Source organism: Martes martes, assembly GCF_963455335.1.
Source record: "Martes martes genome assembly, chromosome: 12".
In the NCBI taxonomy this organism is placed as follows: Eukaryota; Metazoa; Chordata; class Mammalia; order Carnivora; family Mustelidae; genus Martes; species Martes martes.
The window spans coordinates 43,353,123-43,372,028 of NC_137900.1; the positions used below are offsets into that span (position 1 = coordinate 43,353,123).

Consider the following 18,906-nt stretch of genomic DNA (forward strand, 5'->3'; position numbering starts at 1 on the left):
AATTTTTTTCTCTTTCCTTTTTCAACCAATTTCTTATTTTATTAACTCCTTTTTAAAAAATATTTTTAAATCTTCATTTGTATAGTTACATTTTATACTTTCATTGTATTTAATTTTATTTTATGTATACATAAGTTTTCCTTTCTTTACAATTGTGGGATACAGTTTCTTCTAACAAACAGACCAAAATACACCCAAAACCTGGTGTATGGAAAAAGCACAGGGGACACTAGAGAATCCCTTTCTGGAGAAATAAAAGAACTAAAATCAAATAAAGTTGAAATCAAAAGGCTATTAATGAGATGTAATAAAAAATGGAGGCTCTAACTGCTAGGATAAATGAGGCAGAAGAGAGAATTCATCATATAGAAGACCAAATAATGGAGAATAAAGAAGCTGAGAAAAAGAGAGAGGAATAACCACTGAAAAAGAAAGATAAAGGGAAGAATTTGAGAGATAAATGATACCATAAAGCAAAACAATATTAGAATAATTGGGATCCAAGAAGAAGAGGAAGAGAGAGGAGCAGGAGATATATTGGGGCAAATTATAGCAGAGAACTTCCCTGATCTGGGAAAGGAAACAGGCACTCCAGCCCAGGAGACACAGAGACCTCCCTCAAAATCAATAAAAATAGGTCAACATCCTGCCATATAACAGTGAAACTTGCAAATCTCAGAGACAAAGAGAAAAACCTGAAAGCAGCTCAGGACAAGAGGTCCATAAACTATACGGGTAGAAATATTAGGTTGGGAACAAAACTAACCACAGAGACCTGACAGGCCAGAAAGGACAAGTATGATATATTCAAGATGCTAAATGAGAAAAATATGCAGCCAAGAATACCTTATCCAGCTATGATGTCATTCAAAATGGGAGAGATAAAATGTTTCTAGGACAAACAGAAACTGAAAGAATTTGTGATCATGAAACCAGCCTTGCAAGAGATATTAAAAGAGATCCTTTAAGTGAAACGAGAACCCAAAAGTAACCTAGACCAGAAAGGAACAGAGACAATATAGAGAAACAGTAACTTTACAGTTATTATAATGGCACTAAATTCATATCTTTAAATAGTTACTCTAAATGTAAATGGGCTAAATGCCCCAGTCAAAAGACACAGGGTATTGGATTGGATTAAAAAGCAAGACCCATTGATATGTTGTCCACAAGAGATTCATTTCAGATGAATCTCCTCCAAATTGAAAGTGAGGGGGTGGAAAACCATTTACCACGCTGATGGACTTCAGAAAAAAAGCTGGGGGAGAGGCAATCCTTATATCAGACAAATTAGATTTTATATAAACCAAAGACTGTAATAAGAGATGAGGAAGGACACTCTATCATACATAAAGGGTCTATCCAACACAAAGAGCTAAACAACTGTAAATATTTATGCCCCCAACTTGGAAGCACCCAAATACATAAATCAATAACAGCATAAAGAAATTAATTGGTAATAATACAATAATAGTAGGGGACTTTAATACCCCACTCACGAATGGACAGATCATTTAAATCAATAAGGAAATAAGAGCTTTGAATGACACATTAGATCAGATGGACTTCACAGATATTCAGAACATTCTATCCTAAAGCAACTGAACACACATTCTTCGAGTGCACATGGAAGATTCTCCAGAAGAGATCACACACTGGATCACAAATCAGATCTCAACTGGTACCAAAAGATTGGGATTAGTCCCTGCATATTTTCAGACCACAATGCTTTGAAACTAGAATTCAATCACAAGAGGAAAATTGGGAAGAACTAAAATACATGGAGGTTAAAGAGCATCCCACTAAAAAAGAATGGGCTAACCAGAAAATTAAAGAAGACTTTTAAAAATTCATGGAAACAAATGAAAATGAAAACACAGCTGTTCAAGACCTTTGGGATGCAGCAAAGGTGGTCATGAGAGGGAAATATATAGCAATACAAGCCTTTCTCAAGAAAGAAAAAAGTCTCAAATACACAACCTAACCTTACACTAAAGGAGCAAGAGAAATAACAGCAAATAAAGCCTAAACCTAGCAAGAAAAGAGAACTAACAAAGATTAGAGCAGAAATCAATGAAATAGAAACCACAGGAAAAAACAGTAAAACAGATCAACAAAACTAGGAGCTGGTTCTTTGAAAGAATTATTAAGATTGATAAATCCCTGGCCAGACTTATCAAAAAGAAAAAAGAAAGGACCCAAATAAATGAAATCATGAATGAAAGAGCAGGGATCACAGCCAACACCAAAGAAATACAAACAAGTATAAGAACATATTATGAGCACCTATATGCCAACAAATTAGGCTATCTGGAGGAAATGGATGCATTCCTAGCAATATATAAACTACCAAACTAAACTAAAATAGAAAATAGGAAGAAATAGAAAACCTGAACAGACCCAAAACCAGCAAGGAAATTGAAGCAATAATTAAAAATCTCCCCAAAACAAGAGTCCAGGGCTAGATGGCTTCCCAGGGAATTCTACCAAACATTTAAGGAAGAACTATTACCTTTTCTTCTGAAGCTGTTTCAAAATAGAAATAGAAGGAAAACTTCCAAATTCATTCTGTGAGGCCAGCATTGCCATGATCCCAAAACCAGTCAAAGACCCCACCAAAAAGAATTACAGACAATATCCCTGAGGAACATGGATGCAAAAATTTTCACCAAGATCTTAGCCAATAGGATCCAACAGTACATTAAAAGAATTATTTACCATGATGAAGTGGAATTTATGCCTGGGCTGCAAGGCTGGTTCAACATCAGCAAATCGATCAATATGATCTACTATATTAATAAAATAAAAGGATAAGAACCATATGATCTTCTCAATAGATGCAGGAAAAGTATTTGACAAAGTTTAGCATCCTTTCTTGATTAAAACTCCTCACAGTGTATAGAGGGAATATCACTCAATAACATAAAAGCCATTTACAAAAAGCCCATAGCAAATATCATCCTCAATAAGGAAAAACAGAGCTTTTCCTTGAGGGCTGGAACAGGGCAGAGAAATCCACTATCACCACTGTTGTTCAACATAGTACTAGGAGTCCTAGCCTCATCAATCTGACAACAAAAAGAAATAAAAGATATCCAAATCTGCAAAGAAGAAGTCAAACTCTCACTCTTTGCAAATGACATGATACACTATGTGGAAAACCCAAAAGACTCCACCCCCAAGTTGCTAGAATGCATACAGGAATTCATCAAAGCAGGAGGATACAAAAGTAGTGCACAGAAATCAGTTGCATTTCTATACACTAACAATGAGACAGAAATTAAAAATTAAAAAATTAAAAAAATTTCTTTTTAATTAAGGAATTGATCCCTTTACAATTTGCACCAAAACCCATAAGATACATAGTAATGAACTTAAAGAAAGACGCAAAGGATCTGTACTCAGAAAACTATAGAACACTCATGAAAGAAATTGAGGAAGACACAATGAAATGGAAAAACATTCCATGCTCATGGACTAGAAGAACAAATATTGTGAAAATGTCTACGCTGCCTAGAGCAATCTATACATTCCATGCAATCCTTATCAAAATACTGTCAATTTTTTTTTTTCCCACAGAGCTGGAACAATCCTAAAATTTGTATGGAACCAGAAAAGACCCCAAATAGACAAAGGAATGATGAAAAAGAAAAACAAAGCTCATGAAATCACAATTCTGGACTTAAAGCTCTATTACAAAGCTGTAGTCATCAAGAAAGTCGGGTACTGGCACAAAAACAGAAACATAGATCAGTGGAACAGAGTAGAGAGCCCAGAAATAGAGCCTCAACTCTATGGTCAACTAATCTTCAACAAAGCAGGAAAGAATGTCCGATGGAAAAAGGACAGTCTCTTCAACAAATGGTGTTGGGAAAATTGGACAGCCACATGCAGAAGACTGAAGTCAGACCATTTTGTTAGACCATACTCTAAAATAGACTCAAAATGGATGAAAGACCTAAATGTGAGACAAGAATCCATGAAAATCCGGAAGGAGAACACAGGCAGCAACCTCTTCAACCTCAGCCGCAGCAACTTCTTCCCAGACACATCGCCAAAGGCAAGGGAAATGACAGCAAAAGTGAACTATTGGAACTTCATCAAGATAAAAAGCTTTTACACAGCAAAGGAAATAGTCAACAACAAAAAGACAACCAACAGAATGAGAGAAGATATTTGCAAATGTCTTACCAGATAAAGGGCTAGTATCCAAAATCTATCAAGAACTTATCAAACTCAACACCTAAAGAACAAATAATCCAATCGAGAAATGGTCAGAGGATATGAACAGACATTTTTGCAAAGAAGACATCCAGATGGCCAACAAACACATGAAAAAGTGTTCAACATCACTCGGCCTCAGGGAAATACAAATCAAACCCACAATGAGATACCACCACACACCAGTCAGAATGGCTAACATCAACAAGTCAGGAAACAACAGGTGTTGGCAAGGATGCAGAGAAAGGGGAACCCTCCTACACTGTTGGTGGGAATGCAAGCTGGTGCAGCCACTCTGGAAAACAATATGGAGATTCCTCAAAAAGTTGAAAGTAGAGATACCCTACGACCCAGCAACTGTACTACTGGGTATTTACCCCAAAGATATAAATATAGGATCCAAAGGGGCATGTGCACCTGAATGTTTATAGCAGCAATGTCAACAATAGCCAAATTATGGAAAGAGCCCAGATGTCCATTGACAGATCAATGGATAATGAAGATGTGGTATATATATATATAATGGAGTACAACTCAGCCATCAAAAACAATGAAATCTTGCCATTTGCAACAACATGGATGGAATTAGGGGGTATTATGCTAGGTGAAGTAAGTCAATCGGAGAAAGACAATTATCATATGATCTCCCTCATATGTGGAATTTAAGAAACAAAACAGAGCACTATATAGAAAGAGAGGGAAAAATAAAACAAGATGAAATCAAGAGGGAGACACACCATAAGAGACCCCCCCTTTTTTTTTAAGATTTTATTTATTTGACAGAGAGAGACACAGAGAGAAGAACACAAACAGGGGGAGTGGGAGAGGGAGTAGCAGGCTCCCATGGAGTAGGGAGCCCAATGTGGGGCTCAATCCCAGGACCCTGGGATCATGACCTCAGCTGAAGGCAGACACCTAATGACTGAGCCACCCAGGCGTCCCCCATAAGAGACTCTTAATCATAGGGAACAAACTGAAGATTGCTGGAGGGGAGGGATGGGGTAACTTGGTGTTAGACATTAAGGAGGGCATGTGAGGTAATGAGCACTGGGTATTATATAAGACTGATGAATCACAGAGGTAGATAAGACCTCTACCTCTGAAACTAATAATACATTATATGTTAATTAATTGAATTTAAATTTTAAACCCCTCCCTGCAAAAAAGGACAGTGTGGGTGGGCAGTTAAGATTGATAAAATATACAAGCAAGTATTCTTATAAGCATCATTATATTTAATATTATTCTGGCCAAACTAGTGGGGAATAGAGAAAAAAAAAAAAGAGGAATAATTACTGAAAAAGAAAAGACAAAATTATCATCATTAGTGAAAGACATAATTATGGTCTTCAAAAGCCCAAAGAACTGGAAAATTCTTAGAATAATTGAATTCAAGAAAGAAGCCAGATAAAAGAAAATTATACCAAAAATAGCTTTCCTATTTATCATCAGTAACCAATGAGAAGATATAATGGAGGGAAAAGTGTCTATTCACAGTAATTTCTCAAAAGCAAACTGCCTAGGACTGGACTTAATAAGTGTGCTCAACTTACATGAAGAAAATTGCAAATTTTACAGAAACACATCAAAGAACATTTGCCTAGATGAAGTGAGGTCCCTCATTTCTGGATGAGAGGGCTCAGTGTGGTAAATGTTCTAATATTCCAATTATTTCCAAAATAATTTATAGTTTTAATCCCATCCTGATAAAAATACATAGGGCCTTTACTTTAATGGACATAAATGATTTAATTCTTTATTGAGAACTAAGATTAGGTGAGAATGGATAAGAAAACTTTGAAGACAGGTGATAAGGAAGAACTTGCCTGTAAAATATTAAAGTGTTTTATTGACCTTTTATATTTAGAATAACTGATGCTGGCACAAAAATAAGGAGGTATATCTAAGAAACAAAAGAGCTAGACTTTCTTTCTATTCAATAGAAGAAGCATCAAAAATCAATGAGAAAAAGGCTCATTATTCAACATTTAGTGTTGAAAATGTTGACTACTTGGAGAAAAAAAAACTGTTCCTGTGTTTCACAATATGATAAAATTCATTTCAGATGGATTAAAAAGGCAACTGTAAACAAGAAAACCTTAAGAATCTAGAAGAAATTATGGATGAAATAGTCATTTAGTCACTTGATGAGGATGGACTGTACAAATAGAAAAATAATACAATAACAAGATTCAAAATCTTCAAATATAGTATAAATTCAGTTGCATAAAACAAAACCAACACTGGTGTGCATGTCTCCTTACCATGAGTGTGCATATGTGTGTGTGTAAAAAGTGGGAGAAACATAGCTCATTTATTTTTCTTCTCATTTTGCTTTCTGTGTGTTTTTCAAAAAAAATTCTCTGCAGTGAACATATTACTTTGATATTCATAAAAGAATGTGTTTTATGATGCCAAATTGACTATGGAGTAGGTTAATTAATAAAACAAGAAGGTCATTTTACAAGGTAAAATCCCAATCAACTGATCTAAAAATATAAACAATAAAGCCCTAATTCAATATAGAGAAGTAAAATTTAAAAATCAGTCAGGAAGAAAAATAGTATATATTTTTTTAATGGAGATAAGTCAATCAAAGTGAAAGTTTTGGGGTGCCTGGGTGGCTCAGTCAATTAAGCGTCCAATTCTTTTTTTTTTTTTTAAGACTTTATTTATTTATTTGACAGGCAGAGATCACAAATAGAGGCAGGTGGAGAGAGAGGAAGGGAAGCAGGCTCCCCACTGAGCAGAGAGCCCAATGCAGGGCTCAATCCCAGGACCCCGGGATCATGACCTGAGCCGAAGGCAGAGGCTTTAACCCACTGAGCCACTCAGGCGTCCCATAAGCATCCAATTCTTGATTTCGGCTTGGGTCATGATCTCAGGGTCCTGAGATCAAGCCCTGTGTCAGGCTCTGCACTGAGCATGGAACCTGCTTGAGATTCTCTCTCTCTTTCTCCCTGTGCTCCCCCTGTCCCCACTCATGCTCTCTCTCTCTCTCTCTTTAAATAAAATAAAACAAAATAAAATAAAATAAAAGTAAAAATATTTTTGTGTCAAAAAGACAAGAAGACATCTACTACTAGTTAGGAGACCTAGAATTTAGTTCTGACTCAGTCATAAAATGGCTGTGTATGTATGCGCAAGGTATGTGATTTCTCTGATTACCATTATACAACAAGATGTTTGGGCTACACCAGTTGTTTCCAAACCTAGCTGATGATCCATTTTTTTTCCTGGGTGGCTTTTTTAACTAGCAAAATACATCCCGTGCTTACTATGTGCTAGGCTTTACACCAACTGCTTTTTATCTTGTTTATTTCTCTCAATTACTCTAAGAAGTCGGTTCCATTATTTCCATTTTAAGATTTATTAAAATGAGGCATAAAATCCAAGTCAAATAGCTAGTTAAACATACATCTGAACCCAGGCAAAGTGGGCCCAGGGTTCATGCTCTTAGCTATTAATGTTAGGCTCAGAAATCTTTTTAAAAATCTTTGAAAATTCACCATGTGATTTGACCAGACCATCTCAAAGTTGCTGGTTTTTTTTTTTTTTATCTCAATTCTATAATTCTCTGATCCTGTCTTGTCATTTTCTTATCATTTTGTATTTTATCCATTCCTTGGGAGTAACAATGTTCAATATCTGACTTTCTTGGGAGAAATCCTGTGAGAAGTCAAATTTTGAAAGATGGAGGTCTCTCATGACTGTGATCTTGGATCATCTTATGTCAGCACAGAATCCAAGCTGTTTCAGCTGGTACACAGTTAATCTAAATAAAACAAATTATAGAGTACTTGAATCAATTCAGTAGGGTGTTAAATATTTCATAGAAATTGATTTCTTCTTCTACCTTCATTTCGATGTGAAGAGATCAATAGGAGAAAAGGGCAGGGGGATTTGAAAGAGACTGAAAGATGGAGGGGGCCTTGGGCCGTCTCCTTGATGGCCTGGTCTTCCATCTTACAGTCTATAAAAGAGTAAATAGGACATAAACCGCTATACCCATAATAGTCGGACTGAGTTTCCCCTTGCTCTTTGTCTCCCACAGCCTTGCCTAGTTGATTTGTGGACCCCTCATTTCCTCTAACAGGCAAAAAGAGGTTCTAACCAAGAAGGGGGGAAACGAAGCCTGGAAGAGAGGGTGCTCCAAAGGACCAAATGTCAAGCTAAAGAAAACCGAAGGGAGAGGCAGAAGAAGGGTAGCATGTGACCAGCCCAGTCCTTCCTCCATTGCCTTAGCAGGGCAAAGCTAGAAGGGAGGCAGAGAAGGGAAATTATACACTTATATTCTGCAGCTCTAATGAGTCACTGGGCAGTCCCACCCATGGTAGCACAGGAGCTGTCCCTGGCGTGGCAGCCAGCACGAGCACCCCCACAAAAGTGGCTCTCCTGCTGCAGATCAGCCGGGGACACAGACACATAACCCCCCACTCTACCTTGTATACGATTTTGCTCCTGCCATCTGTGAGGTCCAGCTGGATGGAGATGTAGTCGATGTTGGGAGAAGGGGGAGCTGTGTGTTGATAGCGAAGCCCCATCAGCAGGAACTCCTCACAGCTCACATTGGCACTTCCCATTTTCTTCAGTCCCAGGGCACAGTTTCCACCTGGACACCTCAGCTCTGTTCCCAAGCCTAGAACGTACAGCACTGAGTTAAGACAGCTACTTGAGCATGCATGTGAAATTTTTTTAAATCCTCTCTCCCGTGGATCCTGACTGCCTCAGGAATACCCACGCATACCCTCTAATCATTCACAGAGGGGGATGGCATTATTTGATAACCCTATAACTTCTTTTCCTGAAAAGAATGGTTGACCCGTTTTCTCCTGAGATCCCTGCCCACCGAATGTTACACTGAGAGAAAAATAATAAAATACATGTTCTGATGACTGAACATCCCTGACAAATAGGCCACTGGGTCAAGACTGGCTTTCCACAGTCTAGTGCTGGTCTTCCTTCACAGTATGCACGTCCACGGCTCCATCATGCACTCTCTCCAAGGCTGTTCTACTTGCTGAAATTTACTCCCCACTGTGTTCATCACACCCCCAAGTCCTGACACCTTTCCAGGTCCCCTTAGTCCTTTTACTAAACCCTCCTTTAAGTAATCTTTGACAGCCTGAACCAACCTGCTCTCTCCCACTAAAAACCACCATCATCTCTCCAAGAGTGTGTCTCTTTCTCTGCCCAACTTCTTTTTACAGTCGTGTAGGGTGATACCCATAGGCCACTTATTTTTCAAGTGGCCTTTCTCTGATGTATAAAATGAGTATTCTAATTTTTAGCCAGGTGGTCATGAACACTAAATGGGAGGGTTCCTGTGCAAGCATACCTTTAGCTGTAAATTGTTGCCCAAATTCAAGGTATCACTATGACTGTGATTACTGGTCTTCCCACAGTGCCTAGAACATTATTATGCACAGAGGAGGTACCCAAAATATATTGATTAGATGAATAACCGAAGTAACATCATCCATCAACTCCTTCTGATTTAAACCACAGATACTGGCCACCTGCTCTACGTCAAACTTATTTGTAATCAGATAATACTTAATATTTACACCAGCTACTCTTACTACCACTACCACTGTCACTGTGAATAACAGCTGACTATCACTGAGCACCTGCTACGGGCCCGACACCATGTGAAGCCCACTTCATGCACGTGATCTCATTTACTCCATCCTGCCACAAACTTAGGGGGCAACTACTATCTTTGTCCATTTTACAGAGACTTAACCAGGTTAAATATGTTACCTAAAATCACTTAGGAAATAAAGAGCAGAAGCTGTTTCAAACCCAGGTCTCTCGGATTCCAAAGTCCATACTCTTAACCACTAGCCTACATTTTTCAACCAGTTATTATATCAAAGATATAAGATATTTTTTGTCAAAGTAGAAGATGACAATTAACATGTTTTTGTCAGTTCTATTAACATTCGGGTACATATTAAAACATACATATGAGGGGAGCCTGGGTAGTTCAGTCGGTTAAGCATCGACTCAGGTAATGGTCTCAAGTGTTGTGAGATCGAGCCCCACATCAGGCTCCAAGCTCAGCAGGGAGTCTGCTTGAGATTCTCTCTCCCTCTTTCCTTCTCTCCCTCCACCATTCTCACTTTCTCGCTCTCCCTCCCTCTCTTGCTTATAAATAAATAAATCTTCAAAAAAAAAACAAAAAAAAAAACAAAAAAAGAACACGGTACATACGAGACTCAGGGAAAAAACTATGTGGCTGATCTCCACGAGGTTTTTCTGGCCGAGGCTCCAGCAGGACCATCTGACCGTGGGCTGGCAGCCGGCTTCCCACAGGATCCAGCCTGACCGTACACTCCAGGCCAGCCGTCCTCTCGTAATCAAATCTGAGGAGGTTCTTATCAATGGCTGGGGAAAGGCCATAGAATTCAGACACCTCCAGGACATTGTTACTCCTACGGATGATGTTACAGTCTGGTTCGAGGAGATAGACCCGCAGGATAAAGGTTTCTGTGAAGGTGTCTGTCTCAGTAAATCTGTGGAGAGAACAGAGCAAAGGTGATGTTTACCAGTGCTCAGGTACACGTCCGGTATCTAAAGACTGACTTTATAAAATGTGCATATGGGGTAGAGTTTGGATTTTGTTATATACTCTACTCCCAATCTCTGTTCTCTTCCTTTCTTCTCCTTATCTTGATGTCAACTCCTTTATCTGCCATCTCCCTCCCCAGTGAGCTTTCTTTCCACACCTTCTCTCAAACCCATCATCCACGTTGATATGTAATGATGGCTGGGAGCTCAGAGTCTCACTTCTAGCACATCTGTCATTTGAGTAGCAAGCTTGTGTAATTACGGATTGGGTTTTAATTCAGGCGTCAAAGGATGAGGAGTTTCTGAAGTATCATCACCTTTCTGCGCTTCAGAAACCTATGAGAGACATTGTTAATTCCACTTTACAGAGGGAGTATCTGAGGCATAGAAAGGCCAAGTAGCTCGCCAAAGGAGCTGAGGGGGAGGTGAGAGGGGAATAAGCATGTTCTCTGATCTTCTGCCTCCAACTCCTCTAAATATTTTCTTTCGAATGTCCTCCAGCAGCTGCTTTGACTGAGCCCTTCTTGCCTTCTCCCCTATCCTGTCCCTTGGAAACTCAAGGAAGAAGTGGGAGAAGCCAGAACCACCAGCTTTTCCAGCCCTGCAGGCAAGCTGTCCAAAGTTAGTTTTTTAACTCAAAAGCCTTAGAAAGATCAAACAGCCCTGTGTGCTGGTGATACAGAATCTCTGCGTACTATTTCATTTTTCGAGCACAGCATTGTGTTCAAGCCTCTCTTTCAGCCCTTGTTCACATTACAGTTATCTACCGTATTTTGGGACAGATTATGAACACCAAAAATGCATGAATCTTTGTCCTTGTGTTTCCTATGCCCAGCATCGGGCCTTGAGTTATAGTAGGTGATTATAAGTGTCTGTAGAACGATTCAACATGCTAGCATCTTCTACAAAACTCTTTGTAATAATACTGTGGTACTTAAGGGAAATTCACACTAAGATATTTTAGCCAGATATTCATAACAGCCATAAAACCAAGTAAAAATCTATCTAAAAGCCTCCACTCCAAGGGTGCCTGGGTGGCTCAGTCAGTTAAGCATCTGCCTTTGGCTCAGATCATGTTCCCAGGGTCCTGGCATCAAGCCCCGAGTCAGGCTCTCCCCTCAGCAGGGAGCCTGCTTCTCCCTCGCCCTCTGCCTGCCACTCCTCCTGTTGTGCTCTCTCCCTATCAAATAAATAAATAAAATCTTAAAAAAAAAAAAAACCTACTCCACCTACTGCATTGTCAGTTACCTCTATGAAGTGAGAAATACCATAACCATGAACTTAATTTTTAAGCTAATTTTTACTGAGATGAAATTCACCTTTTTAAAGTATACAACTCAGTGGTTTTTAGTATATTCACAAGGTGGTGCAACCATCACAACCACCTAATTCCAGAACGTTTTTATTTCCACAGAAATAAATCCATACCCGTTAGTGATCACTCCCCATTTGCCCTTCCCCTGGCCCCTGGCAACCACTAATCTGCTTTCTGCATTTTATGGATTTGCCTTTTCTAGAAAAGGTATGTGACCTTTTGTGTCTGGTGTGTTTCATTTCACATGATGGTCTCAAGGTTTGCCCATGTTACAGCCTACATCAGTACTTCATCCGCTGAGTAATATTCCATTGTATGGATGCACCACATTTTGTTCACACATTCATCAGTTGGGTTATTTCAGCTCTTTAGCTCTTATGAATGATGCTGCAATGAAGATCTGTGTGCAAGTTTTGGGGGAAATAAAGGTTTTTATTTCTCTTACACATATATTTAAGAGTAGAATTGCTGGCTCACACAGTCACTCTGTACTTAACTTTATAGCTGATTATTTAAACATTTTTATCATTTAATATGCTTACGATTAGAAGACATACTTGACTTCTTATTAACTGAGCAGATGATAATCAAAATAATCAATTTTGGAATATATTTTCTGAGTTCTTTTTAAGAATTTATATTTCGTAATTTTAATTTCCCATCATAAGCAGGAAGGTAGAGCACCAGAGTGACCTGTACAAGAACTCTGCAGGGGAACAGGACAGAAGTTTTCGATGAAAAGCTCCCAGGAAGATGATACAAATAAAGATGATTGACAGTCGACAACAATTCTTGGCTCACCTACTTAGGTCCCCAATTTCTATTGATTACTTGCTTGTTTGGGATCTAGCAACTAGCCTCATGATAACATCAATCTATAGAAAAATCCTGAATAAGTACACAGAATGGTTATGTGTGCTGCTTACCTGTAAAGTCTAAGCTTCACTGTGTCTTCATCAAGAATCGGGCAACCATTATGCATATACTTTACTTCATTGGGAAGGAAATGGCAGTCAAAGACCTAGTTCACATGAAGAAATGGATAAACATTTGTGAAAAAAATTGGTACAAGATTAGATGTTTCTGGCAGTAGAGTACTGCCTGGGGAAACCATGGTCTGTTAGAGGGGTGTGTCTGTGTGTGTATGTGTGTACGTACACGTGTCCATGTTGTAACCACCACCATCTCTGCCCACCCCTGTGCCTGCTCCCAGCCTGCTTCCATAGGTGTGTCTTATTTTAAGAATATCTAAACCATGGGGTGCCTGGGTGGCTCAGCGGGTTAAGCCTCTGCCTTCAGCTCAGGTCATGATCTCAGGGTCCTGGGATCGAGCCCCACATCGAGCTCTCTGCTCAGCGGGGAGCCTGCTTCCCGCTCTCTCTCTCTGCCTGCCTCTCTGCCTACTTGTGATCTCTCTCTCTCTCTGTCAAATAAATAAATAAAATCTTAAAAAAAAAGAATATCTAAACCATGATAATCCAAACAGATCAAGCAGATATATTAAGGAGTAATTATCTCTTAAAATGATTCTGTTTACAGTCTCTAGTATATTTAAACTATGGTTCCATTTATCAAAATATAATACACCCACACCCTTCAGGGGTTCATAGCAATGGAGTTAGAGACCTACCTGTGCATATGCATGAAAAGGTACACATTACCCCACACACAAACACACTGTATTAATTATATATCTTTTTCTTTTCCCTTCTTTCTTTCTTTTCCAAATAGCATTTTTATATTCAAAAATGAAGCCACAGGCTATGGACACTGTTGTGGTTGATCAGAGCCAAACGTGGCCCCGAAATTGCTTCTCATATAATTTCAAAAGACTGCTTTACTGGTTACTAACAGCAGAAATGTTTGATGAGGGGGTGTGGGTGGTTAAGCACCTGCCTTCAGCCTGGGTTGTGATCCCCAGGTCCTGGGATCAAGTCCCACCTGGGGTTCCCTGCTCAGCGGGGAGCCTGATTCTCCCTCTACCTCTCTCCCTCCCTGACCCCTCTCTGCTCATGCACTTTCCCTCTCTCAAATAAATAAACAAAATCTTTTTAAAAAGTGGTTGATGAGACCAATAGCAAGCTAAAGGTAATTTCTTCCACCCAAATAAAATTATAATTAACTGAATCACCTCACTCAGAACTATTAAGGAAATTATACCATTGTATTTCGGGAACTCTCTTTTTGGGGGGGGTGTGAGGGGACTCTAATTCTTAAAAGAATTTTCTCTCCCAACCACACCATGACTCTCATTCTGCCCAACCTGACTTGGCAGAGTGTTAAGAAATACCCTTGAAGTATTCGCATACCATAACTGTTGAGTTCATGGTGTTTAGCCTACATTTTGTAACAGTTTCAAACATTTACAGACAACATCATCCTCTCTAAGACTTTACCACTAATACAAATGCTCTTCTTTTCCCACAGACATCATTGGTTCCTCTTTTTAATTGACAACAAAGAAGGAGATAAAGGAAAGACCTTCCCCATATCATTGACAAATAGTCCTGGTGATAAAGAGACAATCTGGTTTGCTAAAAGAAACATCTGTTTTATGTTTCATAATATGTTTTCCTTTTATAAAAGGCGACAACCATAATTGTCCATAAATTTACTAACTAAAACAAAGGAGAGCTAAATCCTTTTCTAATTACTGTCTAGCCTTGGTTTTTTCCACTTCAACTGCTTTTCAATTACAATTTATAATTAAATTGTCACACATTCCTAATTCATTACTCACTTTAATGACAGTATACTGGTTCAACCTAGAGATGTTTTCTTACGGCCGTACTTCTGATTCAAAAAAGCAAGCTCAGCTCTAAACTGAGGTGATTTTCCACCCAGGAAATGTCTTGCTTTGAAACAGGTGTGAGAAGTGCTCTGTGTGAGGAAATCTTGTCCTAAAACATGGGGAAAACATATTGCCACAGACCTTGTCTAATTGACTACATCAGGAGGGTTATCTAAACAGAAGGTACTGGTGTGCGCCAATGGAAATCCCTTTCCAAATATCCAATAGGAAAATGAACCTGTTGGTCCTAAGACAAACTTCAGTAATGAAATGAAAACACTAATTGAACAGATGTTAAACAAAACATTTTCTGTGCAAATCAAATAAAACTGTTCATTACACAGCAGGGTGTTGTTAATACAGTCATCTCACTAGAAACGGGTTCACATAAGCCTTGCTTTCAACTTAACTGGTAAGTGCTATTAAAGAATAATGCTTAGGCTTTGTGTGTATGTGCGCGCGTTCGGCTATGCTTAATTTCAAAAACACCATAAGAAATCAAGCCTTGGGAGGGTTGCATTAAAAATAGGCACATAATCCCCCTCAACCCCTCCCAAAAAAGAAAAGAAAAAAACAACAGACTTTATGTAGGAATCGGTTTCTGTTGAAATTATCATACTAAAGTAGGAAGATCATCCGGGAGTTTGAGAAACAAAGTTTTCTGGATACATAGATTTCCTTCTGGTACAAATATCTGACAAAAAGGTAATGGAACTCCACAGCTCAATGGGTTCCTTTTCCACACAATAAATTTTAGAAGATAAAAGTCACATATTTACTTTAGACCACACAAATCCAGTTGAGATACCACATTTACCTCCGGAAATGCGCTCACTGAACATTTTCTCATTTTAAAGCCATAGCACTTGAGGGGACAAGTTGGGACTTTTTTGGAGCCCCATCCCTGGCCTGCCTGTTCAGACGTCCCTAAATCAGACAGGCACGCTGTTTCTGCTCCATAGTCTTTCTAGCAACTGGATTTTTGTCTTAAAATCAGTGAAATTTTGGAATGGAGATGACTAGGAGATCTCTTACAATCCTTGACCCCAAATAAGTGTTTTACCTGATTGTAGTCACTTAGATGCTCTTTCACTCTCTAGTATCTCAGAGACGGCCAGATGGCAAAGACCATTAAACATCACCAAAAATAGGGACGCCTGGGTGGCTCAGTGGGTTAAAGCCTCTGCCTTCGGCTCAGGTCACGATTTCAGGGTCCTGGGATCAAGCCCCGCATCGGGGCTCTCTGCTCAGCAGGGAGCCTGCTTACCTTCCTCTCTCTCTGCCTGCCTTTCTGCCTACTTGTGATCTCTGTCTGTCAAATAAATAAATAAAATCTTTAGAAAAAAATCACCAAAAATAAAAAATGGAGACAATTCCACTACTTGCAGAGAAAGTACTATATACACGTTTATGAGTCATAGGCTATTTGGGACAGGGAGAGGATACTCCTCAGAGGCTGACTTAAGGAACAGTATATTCTCCCCAAATTACTTTCTAAGGAGGGAGAATCTGGTGAAGAACAGGGCTTTTGCTTTGTAAGCTTAGGGCCAGAGATAATAAACCAGGAAGAATTTTTTTTTTCTCTTCCCTCACAAAATATTTAACCTCACTTCTAAATAAATATTGAACAATTTTTTAAAATATATTGATTGGAAGGGGTACCAAATTATGAGTTCATTTCTCGATAAGGCACCCATATACATCCGTGCAGCCACGGACCCCGGTGTTCTAGGATTAGGGTCCTCTATTGCTCTCTAAAACTCCAAGGATTTGCTTTTAACAAACTGAGTCCTTGTAGTTAGGACTCCATGTTCTGTAGTTGAGCTTATTCATGTCACCTACTCACTGCCCTTAGTCATGTGGGATCTAGGTATGAGCTACCCCAGGTCTCTCTTCTTTCCCTGACTTTAAGTTCCAACCAACCAAACTTCCACTGGGCACGTGGGTGGCTTAGTCCCTTAAGCATCTGACTTAGGCTCAGGTCATGATCTTGGGGTCCTGGAATGGACCCCAAGTCCAGCAGGGAGTCTGCTTGCCCTTCCCCCTGCTCATACTCTCTCTCTCTTATAAACAAAATCTTAAAACACACACACACACACACACACACACACACACACACTTTTGCAGTGCCAATGGTGTTGGGAGAAACTATAAAGATGCTGCAAGTCCCAAACATTTGGGACTACAACCCCTTAGGAGCTGGGACCATTACTGTATTCAGTTTGGAGGTGCCCATCAGAAGCTCTGACTGACAAAAGAAAATCTCGTGGGAAACTGGAGAGAGACATTTTGTTGCTGTCACATCAGGAATGCTCCCTAAGTAGAAACCCACCACAGAGTTGTGATGTATTTCAGAATTGGCCCATCCTCTGAGAGCGGTAAATCAAACAGCTTGTAATAACCACTTGAGTTAGTATCTAAGTCCCCTTCCATTTGTCTCTACATCATCTAGTACCACCATGGAGTAACTTCCTGGAATAAAAGTCTTTAGCCAAATGGAGAAGAAACTTAATGTTCACGGTTCACAAATAATGATACATGTTTCCAGAAGCAGCAGTAGCAGCAGTGCAGAACATTCTCAAAACTGTCTGCATTGGGAGGAAGTTAAACCACAGTAGGGACGAGCCATAAAACCAGAACCAATTTCCCATTTTATATAGAGGTAAACTCCTACTTCAAGCAAGTACAATATATGATAATACAGACTTTTTTCAACCCAATGACTTAGAAGGTAAGTCTATTCTACTCTTAGAAGATAATCCTACAAAAGGATTGTGCCTATAATACTCTTAAATGATAAGGTCTCCAAGATTTTGACTAAAGGAACACATTTTTCTACAGACATTTTTGAAGAAACAATGAATATTTAAAATGAAGTATTTTCACCTCTCCTTTCCATGTCTCTCCTCCCACTCCCCGGAATGTTCTAGTGATGGAAACAGATAAAAATCTATTTTACTTGTGCTATTCACATTTTACTTGTGCTATTCTGCGATCACAAGTGTAGCCTAAAACATATCTTGAAATCCTGATATCTTACCCAAAGGCACCCTGACTAGCAATGGATGAGCTCATTTGGGACAAGAATAATCCCATAAAGACTGATCATATCACACCACACAGGGCCTACTCCAACCTTTGAAAGGCTGTCCTATCCCTGTTTGGTTTCATTCTCTCCCTCTCTCTTTCTCTCTCTCTCTCTCTCTCTCACACACACACACACACACACACACACACACTCACATTCACACACATGACTGAATAGAAAAATCTCAGGAATGACCTACCTGTGGAGTGAGTTTCCCAACTCTTTGGGTCATTGGCTCGTTCATCACAACTTCCACTTTGCAAGCATCTTTCTCTTTGGGGATGGCAAACTTCAGGTCATCTCCCGACAGGAAGGCAGAGCTGCCCTTCATCACCCTGACCCCACGGTTAAGGCTGATGAAGGTGGGACTGGCCCAGCCTAGGAGCAGCAGCAGCAAAGCACTGGGCCCACCCCAGTTCAGAGAGCTCATGCTGTCAGGGGCCAACTCGGTTTGTCCACCGGTGAAATCCCTTCAACACAAGAGGGCTTCTGTTCTTCCTCCAAAGATGTTAGCTCATAGTCCAACGGGCAGGGCAAGGGGTCCTGACGATGTGCCCCAAGATCTTAACATGTCCCTTTCATTTCAAACCCAGACAAGGAGGCTTTTCAGGCAATCCCAGGGCTTTTAATAAAACTCGCTGATCACTCCTGACAACGCCGGCAAGATGAATGTGCCTCCCAAGTGCTTTTCTAATCCTGCAAATGAGAGGAGAGGTTGGAGGAAAGTGAGAGACAGAGAGAGACAGACCAAAAGGTTTGTGTGACTATTCAAAAGATCCCTGCTGGCAAAGGAATCTTTCAACCAGCCTATAATTTCAGCTAAATTAAAAACAAATAAACTAACTTGACCTCCAGGCTCATGTAAAAAGGCAGTGAAGCCATTTCATTACCCTGCTTGTAACTCCCGCTTCCGGAATC

The 18,906-nt window shown here is 39.6% G+C and overlaps 1 protein-coding gene across 2 annotated transcripts in view; it reads right to left on the reverse strand.

Annotated features, from left to right (window-relative positions):
* FREM1 (FRAS1 related extracellular matrix 1) overlaps positions 1-18,418 on the reverse strand; it is a gene marked incomplete at its 5' end in the record, with an annotated part of 141,777 nt that extends 123,359 nt beyond the window's left edge. For both annotated transcript variants that reach the window (XM_080819605.1, XM_080819604.1), the window contains 4 exons: positions 8,664-8,860; positions 10,438-10,739; positions 13,036-13,130; positions 18,188-18,418. In XM_080819605.1, the coding sequence (XP_080675731.1) occupies positions 8,664-8,860; positions 10,438-10,739; positions 13,036-13,130; positions 18,188-18,418 (825 nt within the window). The remainder of the gene's footprint in view (positions 1-8,663; positions 8,861-10,437; positions 10,740-13,035; positions 13,131-18,187) is intronic.
* Positions 18,419-18,906: the final 488 nt, after the last annotated feature.